Source organism: Eumetopias jubatus, unplaced genomic scaffold, assembly GCF_037043125.1.
Source record: "Eumetopias jubatus isolate StellerSeaLion01/CBP00866 unplaced genomic scaffold, mEumJub1_p1.0 scaffold_9, whole genome shotgun sequence".
NCBI lineage: Eukaryota > Metazoa > Chordata > Mammalia > Carnivora > Otariidae > Eumetopias > Eumetopias jubatus.
The window spans coordinates 126,143,115-126,153,580 of record NW_028274815.1 but is presented as its reverse complement, the minus strand read 5'-3'; the positions used below and the strand labels follow the sequence as shown (position 1 = coordinate 126,153,580).

Here is a 10,466-nt window from a genome sequence, read left to right as displayed (position 1 = left end):
TTCAGGTTCCCCCCGCCCCACAGCTATTTGGGCTCCTCCTGCTAGAATTCTAGGCAGCCTGAAGTCAGTGTTGAAGCCTTGGTTGGTAGGAAGAGGGTGAAGTCGGTGGTGGACTGCTACGTCTTTGAATTTAAGGCAGCAGGTGCTGTCGCACTCCACAACCCCCATTAGATTCCTTCCCTGTGCAAGCAGCACACAGTTCCCCCGCTTATTTATTAAAAACACACAACCTTTATTTACTATGAAAAAAAATAAGTACAAATAACAGAATCTTCGTAAAGAGCAGCAACAGCCAAGGTCACCCTCCGTCCCTTCCTCCCCGAAAACAGGTCCTTTTACCAGGTATATTTTGTCTCACCCTATCTTGGGGCAGGAGTTCATCTCTCTAATGGGAGTAAGATCTGATCTCAGGAGTCAGGGCAGAAAGAGGGGTGACCTTTCAGCACGGAGATAACTTTGGCCTTGACAATGAAGGAGGCTCCCAAGCAATGACAAAGGTGGGGCAGAAAAGGAGGTGGATTCAAAGGACCTGTCACCCAGTGGGGTTCCTCCTCCCCCTGTTGTAACAATCTTCCTAGCCCTACCTAGGAAGACCCTCGTGAGAATGCTGGCCCCTAGCATGTCCCGCCCGCCTTGAGCTCTCACACTTCCAAGGATAGGGGCCTGTGGTCCAATGTGCCAGTGCAAGTGCTTCAATCATGAACCGTGGCTCCTGCGGGAGGGAGTCCCTCCCCTTCCTCTGGCTTTCCCCAGAGGAAAGGGAGGCGGCCCACATCGTTGAAGTCCTCTGGCTGCTGACTGGGCTCAGGCGGCTGGCAGGGGTCCGCCCAGATGTCCACAATCTTGCGCAGGGTGGAACAGCGCTCCTCTAGCTCTGGCCCCTCGCTCTGCATGAGCAGGTTTGCCAGCTCCCTGCTTAGGTCCTGAATCATGTCACTCCGTCCTTGCCTCCCAGGCTGGCCTGTGTTTGGGACCATGATGGGGTCCCGGAGCTCCCCACTGGGCCCAAGGAGATGCTGGTACCTCTTCTGCCACCGGCGGCACACCATGGCTTCTCCCACGGGCTTCTGGCTGGTGTGCAGCAGGGCCAAGATGTGCCGGCATGGCAGGTGGTACCACCGATGAAAGGAACAGCTGCAGCTACAGCCATCTTTGCTCACCTGGTGAGAATCCTCCAGTAGCTGAATGTCCACTGAGGAGCCAGCCATGTCCACCAGGTGGGTGGAGTTCTGTGCCACCTCCCACTCATTATGGCACAGCTTATAGGCCAGTTGGGAGCCACTGCTGTGCAAGGCGTCTAGCATGCCGCCCTGGGAGATGCTGCCCTGGGAGGGCCGCACCTGTGGCTGCTGCCGCGGCTGCCCCCACTGTGGGCCTGGCTTGGTCTCTTCCACGGGGAGCCTGGTGAGGCTCCCCCCACAGACTCCAAACGCCTTCTTGGGCTTTGGTGGCATGCTGGCCGGCCGGGCTCTTTTTAACTTGGGAGGAGCTGTGGGCAAGTTCTTCAAGCCTTTGGTATTAAAGAAGTCTATATAATCCACAAAGCGGAGGATGCAGTCCAGCAGAGACTGCTGTTCCCGGAATAGGCTGGACACCTTGCTCGTGACCACGTCTAGGCTGTCCATGTACGTGTTACACGCGTGCAGGCCTTTCCTCACGTGCATGTACCAGAGCAGTTCACAGGAGAACCAGTGGGCCTGCAGGAAGCCGAAGAGCTGCTCATCTAGTAAGGCTTGGGACATCTGACAGAGATTTTGCAGGCTGGCATCAGAAGTGACGAACACGGCTTCCCGGAGGGCTTCCTTCATGAGCCTTTTAAAGGATGGATTTGCTGAACTCCGATGCAACTTCTTCTCCAGGAGCCGGGTGGTGTGGTAGATGGAGAGGAGGATGCGCGCAGCAGGGAAGATCTCCTGCAGGATGGTTCGATAAGGGAAGGCCGGGTCCACAAACACCACCCTGACCTTGGGCCAATCTGAGTTGAACTCCGTGAAGATACTCAGCATCTTGGCCACGGAGGTAGTTGTCTCAGCCTGAAGCACGGCAAAGTGTACCACGCGACCCTCTCGTTCCTTGTTCTCCACCAAGAAAGCATAAAGGATGTGGCCCTGGGCGTTCTCCACCCGGTGTAGCAAGAGATTCTCTGGGAAGCGGATGAACAGATCGCTCATCTTGCTGCTCTGGAAGCTGAGCCGGTCCAGGTCTTGGCTGTTGCCCACGCTGAGAGAGGCCATGGAACCCTCATCCACCTTAAGAAAGTTTTTCATCACTTTCGCTATCTTGGCCAGGTCAGAAGGAGTGATGCCCTCCTGCTCTGGCTTTGAGGGCGCTTGGACCTTATCTAAGCAAAATGCTGGTTCAACAGGGGACTTCTCGGCCAGGTCAAGGTCTTTCTTGATTGCGGGCTGCGTGGGCTGTGCGGGCTGGGATTTCTGCAGGCACACTGTCTTTTGAGATTTGCCAGCGGTGTCTCCTCTAGGACTTGCAGTTTTGGAGTCAACATGGATATGTTGGGTGTTGAGTTCCCTGATAAACAGCCTATCCAGTTTCTCATTGTACTGCAGAAGCAAGTACGCTGGGCACATGTCCACCTCTGAGGTTCTCTTCCTGTTTGACTGAGTGCGAATACAGACAAACTTCACCTGCACATATCTAGGGAAGATAGAGGTGACAGTGAGAAAGGTACTGCCCGCCCCTTTCTCTTATAAGACAAGACCCCGTAGGGATTCAGTGGCAGATACGTGTCCCAGAGATCACGAGGCAGTGTAGGATATAGGGAGGGAAGCCTGACATTCACACTCCAATCCCAAAGTGTTCAGCTCTTTTGTCAAGACCCTGTCTAACTAACACTGCATTCATTTTCGTCGTCCACAGTTCTAAGCCCCGCTCCTTTCCCTTTCATTCACCCTCTGTGGCCCATCTGCAGCTCCCAGTGATTCAGTGTGAGGCAAGCCACGAGGGAAAACAGACAAGAGGCAGCAGCAGAGGGCCAGCTGGTTCCTCACTGTTTAAAGTGTCCCCTTTGTTCCTGCCTTTTGGGAACTACTGCTTTTGCCTCCTCCTCCTCCAGACAGCAATGGTACAAGTGGCCCTCTCTCACAGGAAACATCTCTATTCATCTTTTATTTCAACAAAAATGTCCAAATCCTAAGAGAGTCTGAGAACCCCTGGGTCAGACGATCTTCAGGTCCCTGTCAGCTTTGCCATTCTAGGCTGAAAGTGATGATTCAAAGGAGAGGGGTAATTAAAGTGAGTATCTGCTCCTTTCCTATACCCATGCTTCGAGGCCAAATCAGGTCCCACCTTCTCCAGGAAGGCTTTGTGGATGTCTTCAACCCACAGTGACTGCTCCCTTCTCTGAACTCATAGCATTTATTTAACATAAAAGGCTTAAAAGCTTCTCTGGGTGGCAGTATACCTAGTGGTTAAACAGTGGAGATGCTGGAGGCTGACGGCCTGGATATGAATTGGGGCTCCACCACTCAGAAGCTCTTTGACCTTGGGCAAGTCACTCTACCCCTCTGTGTGCATTATTAAGATTGTTATGAGCATTTGGGGCGCCTGGCTGGCTCAGTTGGTAGAGCGTGCAACTCTTGATCTTGGTGTTTCAAGTTCAAGCCCCATGTTGGGTGTAGAGATTAGTTAAAAATAAAAAAAAAATTTTTAAAGATTTTGTTTATTCATTTGAAAGAGAGATCACAGAGCGAGAGGGAGAAGCAGACTCCCCCCCTGAACAGGGAGCCCGACATGGGAGTCGATCCCAGGACCCGGAGATCATGACCTGAGCCAAATGCAGACGCTCAACCGAGCCACCCAGGTGCCCTAAAAATAAAATCTTAAAGAAAAAAAAAAAGATTGTTATGGGGATTAAATAAGCCTCAGACATAATACTTATCCATAGCCTGGATCAGCCTTTTATTTACACTAAACAGAAGGCTGCTACTGTTACTACAGCTCCTAGGCCTTGTGACATTCTCTCGGGTGTTTATAAAGTACTTTAACAACTGGATGGGGCTGTCATCAAGTGGCAAGAATGAGTTATTTCTCAGTGTATTCCAAGCATCTAACACAATGCTATTCTTTCAGCAGATGTTTATCAAAGATGTTCCGATGAATGACGCATAGACCACGGGTGGGACGGGTCACACCCCTGCCTCCTCAGGGCGTGTCCTAGCAACCAGGAGAGGGGGGAAAATCTCAGCCTCTGGAATGACGTGACACAGCCTGGGCACCTCACTAACCCTTCCCCAAACACTCTAATCTAGCTGGTCCTGTCTGCCCACCCTGTGGGGTAAGCTTAGAAAAACAGGATAGGTCAGGCCTGCAATAACAGGGTGGAGTGGTCCGGGGCTGAAAATGCCTGCACCTGCTGTGTGCACAGTGCTGGGGCGGCAACACCATCCCTAGCTCAGGGCGAGGAAAGGGCTGGAGCAGCCCAGTAGTAGGCAAGGCCAGTCAGTGGTGACCGAGGTGTGGCCTCTGCCTCTCTCATCAGCCTCCTTTCCCACCCCCTCACCACCTTATTTTTTGTGCCCTAGAAAGACAAACTGTCTACAACTTCCTATTCTGTGTCCTATTCACTATGCTGTGTCTCACCTCTCTGCCTTCGCTCGTGTTTGTCTCTCTCTGGAATGCCCTTCCCACCTGCCTTCATCTCAAAGCTTACTCCTTCTTCAGGACTACATGCAACCATCATCATCATTTTTAGGAAGCCTTCCCCAAGTCCATAGACTGGGCCCTACCCTTTTGCCGGCTCAACATCTTAGCAGAGCCCTAGCTCATCCCATTAGATTGACTTCATGTGCTCTTAGTGCATGTTTGTTAGGTTAGTCTAAAAAAAAGATACTGGCGAATGCTAACCATAAAGGTCTTTCAAACCTTTCCTGGTGCCATTAATGACCAATTGTACCTCTGAGGGTGTAAACCTTGGTATTCTTTTTAATTCCTCCTTTTCCACATCTATATCCAATAGTTTAACCAGTCTTTTACATTCTTTCCTACCAGTACTACATGTATTAAGGTATTATACGCCAGGCTATATTAAGCCCCTAACACGCGCCATTTTATATTAGGAAAGGCGTTCTATTATCCTCATTTTACAGATGGGGAAACAGGCTTAAAAATGTCCTCAAGGGTAAGAATCTGGGATTTGAACTAAGCCTGCTTGGCTACAGGCTGTGTAGTTAACCCTTATACTGCCTGTCTGCTTTCAAAATCTCTTCTTTCTCAGAATACTCATTCTTACCCTCGTCAACTTGACCCTCAGCACACTAGTCAGATTCAGTAACTTTCTTAAAAACCTCTAAACACTGGGGTGCCTGGGTGGCTCAGTCGGTTGTGTGTCTGCCTTTGGCTCAGGTCATGATCCTAGAGTCTCAGGATTGAGCCCCACATTGGGCTCCCTGCTCAGTGGGGAGTCTGCTTCTCCCTCTGCCCCTCACCCTGCTCGTGCTCTCTCTCTCAAAAATAAATGAAATCTTAAAAAAAAAAAAAATCTCTAAACATACTGTCCTTGTTGGCATCATGCATTTCAAACATCATGGGTACTAGGTTGAAGCCTTTTTCCCTGCTTTGTTTAATCTTTTTTATTGAGATATAACCTACATATAGTAAAGTATGCAAATCTTTTGTTAAGAACTTGAGTACTGCAGTTATTTTAATCTGTACTGAGTTGTCTCACGGCTTAAAGCACCCACGCCCTTGAAGACAGGCACAAGGTTTCACACCTTTCTGAATCTCCCTTACTGCTTATATCTGAGATCACTCAACCAGTATCTGGAGGAAGGGAGTCAGCCAGCCTTGCTTCCCATCCACTTTGTAGGTGTCTGTATTCCCTACTGGACAGCGCGGCCAGTGTGCTCCCAGTGCCCACCCCCACAGCTAGCAAACAGCAGGTGCTCAAATGAATGTTAATGTACACATGCGTACCAAATGAATGTTAAATGATTGAGGGCGGAGCACAGGAAGTTCTCCTTGTAGAACATGAGAAGTATACTAGGAAGACCACTGGGAGCGTTCCAGCAGAACGCTTGGCTTCTGGTCCTAGCACTATTCCTTTTCCTGACTATGACTTTGAAAAGTCCTTCGTTTAATTTCAAACATGTACCAAGTTCTGTTATGTACTGAACACGATACTAGTGGCTCACAGGGCTACACAGACTAATTACATAGTCTCCACTCACTAAGTCTATGTGAGCAGAGAGAGGCTCACACAGGCAGCCAGTGAAATACTAAGTGAATAGTTAAAGAAGGGTACAAGCGGGGCGCCTGGGTGGCTCAGTCGTTAAGCGTCTGCCTTCAGCTCAGGTCATGATCCCGGGGTCCTGGGATCGAGGCCCGCATCAGGCTCCCTGCTCTGTGGGAAGCCTGCTTCTCCCTCTCCCACTCCCCCTGCTTGTGTTCCTTCTTTCGCTGTGTCTGTCAAATAAAATCTTAAAAAAAAAGAAAAAAAGAAAGAAAAAAGAGAGGTACAAGCAATACACTTAGAACTGAACAAGGAGTGATTTACTCTCTGGGGCCTGGCACAGATTAACTAAGGCTTCTGATTAATTTTACGTAAGATTGGTGTCCTTGTGTGTAAATCACACCTTCAGCAATGAATAGGATTTTTATAGGTGGAGTAAAGCCATTTTAGACAATATAACTTGAGTTAGGAAAAAGACTTCAAGTCAGAAGATCTGAGTTTAAGTTTCAGCTCTACCACTTATTAGCTGTGTGAACCCGGACAAGTCATTTCACTTCCTCTAAGTCTCCAAATCCTTATCTGTAAACATGGAAATAACAAGAGTACTGGTCTACGAAGAGTCAGTACCTCATTCAAAACCAACCAGACTGGGGTGCCTGGGTGGCTCAGTTGGTTAAGCAACTGCCTTCGGCTCGGGTCATGATCCTGGAGTCCCAGGATCGAGTCCCACATCGGGCCCTCCGCTCAGCGGGGGGTCTGCTTCTCCCTCTGACCCTCTTCCCTCTCATGCTCTCTCTCAAATAAATAAATAAAATCTTTAAAAAAACAAAAAAACAACCAGACCCACTAAAAGTGAATTCATTTAAAAAGTTGTGACTGGATCTGTGGGTTGCTAACTCAAAAGCCCTTAGCCCCTTTTTCCTTCCTAACAGAAAGCCATCTTAATTTGGGTTGCCATTCCTCCCCCACATAGCTAAGTACTTCAGAGCTAGTCTAAGCCAATTAAGGTAATCTCATTAGGAATGGGCATGGATACTGGCCCAATTCTGGAGAAAGAAACATGATAGAAAATCTGCAGGAAACCAAGGAAGGCTTTTCCCTTTGCACATGACCCCTGCATTTGTGCCATGTGGGGAGCCTTCCTGCAGGCAAAGCTGAGACGTGAGGATGGCAGAATGGAAAGAAACAAAAAGCCTGGGCCATGGAAAGTCACCTTCAAAGATCCCTTCTGAGCTTCTAAGAAATAAGCCATTTTTGAATCAGAGTTTTCAGTTAATTGCAGCCAAAATATTATATTTAGGGGCTCCTGACTGGCTCAGTTGGAAGAGCATGCGACTCTTGATCTCAGGGTCATGCCAGCTGCTCCCCCTGCTTGTGCTGTCTCTCTCTGACAAAATCTTTTAAAAAAATATATTTAACAAAATGTAGGTTATAATGGCAGCATATACCAATTCTTTTTTTTTTTTTTAAAGATTTTATTTATTTATTTGACAGAGAGAGACACAGCAAGAGAGGGAACACAAGCAGGGGGAGTGGGAGAGGGAGAAGCAGGCCTCCTGCCGAGCAGGGAGCTGGATGTGGGGCTCAATCCCAGGACCCTGGGATCATGACCAGAGCCGAAGGCAGACAATTAACGACTGAGCCACTCAAGCGCCCCAGCATATACCAATTCTTAAAATAATCAAAGCATGACTTATAGTGTCAACTGTTGGGTTTTGTTTTGTTTTTTTTTTCCTGGTGCATTTTCCCCAAACACTATGATGCTTTATTTACTGTCTCACTTATGTTATCCTGATGTTTACCACATCTATCGATTAGCCAGAAACTGAGTGCCAAAGAGGCTAATGGGACTGGTAGGGATAAGCAGGAAATTATTTAGTACTGACTAATTTTATCAGTGGCTGCTTTATTAGCAAGATTTTTGTATGACATCCGCTTTCCTACCGGGCCTTGTGACTATGGACACATGGAAAATGAAAACTCAGATAAGGGCCTAGTTCACAGAGTGTGATGATGATTAAATAAAACAGTGCCTGTAAAGTTCTTAGTAGTGTCTGGAATGCGGCCCAAAAATATGTTCCGAAAAAGGTAGCTATTTAACTGAACAGCAATGGAGAGAGACAGGAGACTACTCCACGGACTGTTCAAAGAATATCAATCCCCAAAAGACATACCAAAAAGAAAAACACAACAGCCATATATAAAAATGAGAGGGGAAACGGTATAAAAATCATAGAATCTTCCAGCGGAACGGGACTTTCGGTCACTTAGTGATTAATTCCCACAGCACATTTGCCTCTCAAAGTACTGAGTCCAAGTACCACTTTCTAACATGTACTAGCTTAACAACTTCGGTGAGTACTTACAGAGCACCACGTTTCTGCTCTTACATGCATTTTGTTATTTACTCTTCACCACATCCACCTCATTTTACAGAGGACAAAATGGCCATAGAAATTAAGTCTTGCCCAAACTCTAGGGTAAAGCCCATCTTTCTGACTCCTGAGCTCTCCCTTTTAACCACTGATGGGGTTCAGGGCAGGCTGCCCCAGAATTTGCCACTTTGGCATGTGGATTATTTTGAGCTGAAAAACAATTAAGATCCAACAGACTCAAGAAGAGCTCTTCACCTCTCCCTTAACCACCTAACGTAATTTAGACAGAGAGCCCATAAACTACTTTGAGTTGGCCCCCACGGAGCGTGTTCAAATTTGAACTGCCTTGCAATTTCTAAAAAGTGGAGATACTGACCCAAAGCTGGGATTTCTGACTTCTGCCCCCAATTCTGGCAACACCGGCTCTTCATTTTCACCTGGTGGCCATTAGCTGGAGTTGATTAGATAGGGCCTGCTCTCCATTTCGCCCCAGTCACACCTCTGTGGTCCTGCTACAAAGACCTGGTGTCTTGTTATTTCATCATTCTTTACTTTCTTACACTGGGCTGTTTCACCTGAGCGCTGAAGACAATGGCGTTGTGAACCCTTATTTTAGCCTCTCAGCCAGTTTTCTCAGCTGCCAAAAGGGAAAAATAGCATTTATCTATAATTCTCAATACAGTCCTGTGGGGGTAAAGCACGCACACTACAGAGAAGGATGCCTGGGGCATGGGAAGTGTTTGAAAAACAGTTGTTAATCTCAGAAGCTCCGGCGCCTGGGTGGCTCAGTTGGTTAAGCGACTGCCTTCGGCTCAGGTCATGATCCTAGAGTCCCGGAATCGAGTCCCACCTTGGGCTCCCCGCTGAGCGGGGTGTCTGCTTCTCCCTCTGACCCTCCCCCCTCTCATGCTCTCTCTCTCATTCTCTCTCTCAAATAAATAAAATCTTAAAAAAAAATCTCAGAAGCTCAAGAACCGTGTACAAAATGAACGAATGAATGCACAAACTAACCAACAAGTGAACACGTTAACTGCTTTGTCGAGAGAACACTGACAAAGGAAATCATCGCGAAGGCGTTTTTACCTATTTGTGAAGACAGTACTTTGTATGAGGGATACTGAAGGTGCTCAAAGAATGGGGCAAATTGCAGTTATTCCGGGAATTCCGGGAAAGCTGTAATGGAGTGAATGAGTGAAGGGGAAGTGGGTGGTCAAAAAGCGATGCCTATGAAGGTTTTGCTCTTTTCACCAGGGACAGGACAGGTGCTTAGTGCCTGTTGAATGCTCGAGACCAGGGCCCATCTGCACTCCCTCTCCCTCCTCCTCCAGGCCTCCCTCCAGGGGACAGACAGTCCGGCCTCCTCCCCACCCTCCTGCCCCGCCCTTACAGGATGTCCTCGCGGATGGAGGTGCCATGGTTGAGGTTGTGGAAGCGGACGGAGACGCAGTCCCTGAGAATGAAGGAGCACCTGTTCTCCTTTTTGTAGGCGCTGAAGCACTCCTTGAAATCCTCGTAGGTCTTGAAGCAGCTGCCCAGCTCCATGGCCGCCCCCTCAGCCCACACCAGGGGCTGGTCCCAAGATCAACACCAGGGTTCAGAGGTCATACTCTGAGGGTCTACAGGCTGGCGTGTGTCCAGTATGCCTTAAGGGTCGGCCCCAACTGAGTGGCCTTAGCTTAGGAGTACCCCTAGGGCTGAGCGGGATATATGGGTCTGGGGGCGTCTTCGCTCTCCGACAGAGGGGGAGGAAAAAAAAAAAAAAGACACCCATCCCTTATTACTCAGTCCCAGGTTCCGCCCGCTCACAGTCACACCCAATCACACACGGGATTCCCAGACTGGCACTCATTTTCTCCAATCACCAGAGAAAGATAGCCAGCCTCTCGCGAAGACTGACAGGAGGACCG

At 48.6% G+C, this 10,466-nt stretch overlaps 1 protein-coding gene across 2 annotated transcripts; it reads right to left on the bottom strand.

The window, feature by feature from the left end:
* Positions 1-231: 231 nt before the first annotated feature.
* Positions 232-10,292, bottom strand: ZSWIM3 (zinc finger SWIM-type containing 3). Of its 2 annotated transcripts, none has more exons than XM_028122064.2 (2): positions 9,947-10,292; positions 232-2,652 (listed from the first exon to the last, which is right to left on the bottom strand). In XM_028122064.2, exons 1-2 carry the CDS (start codon positions 10,099-10,101, stop codon positions 693-695), a joined length of 2,115 nt encoding a protein of 704 aa, XP_027977865.1. In that variant the 5' UTR covers positions 10,102-10,292; the 3' UTR covers positions 232-692. The 2 variants fall into 2 exon arrangements, with proteins under 2 accessions (XP_027977865.1, XP_027977866.1); XM_028122065.2 differs by having other exon boundaries at positions 10,028-10,292.
* Between the last annotated feature and the right edge of the window lie 174 nt (positions 10,293-10,466).

Coding starts and splice junctions, on each gene's coding strand:
- ZSWIM3 (XM_028122064.2), bottom strand. CDS start 10,101: ATGGAGCTGGGCAGCTGCTTCAAGACCTACGAGGATTTCAAGGAGTGC. Junction 2,653..9,946: donor TCCATCCGCGAGGACATCCT/GTAAGGGCGGGG, acceptor TATCTTCCCTAG/ATATGTGCAGGTGAAGTTTG.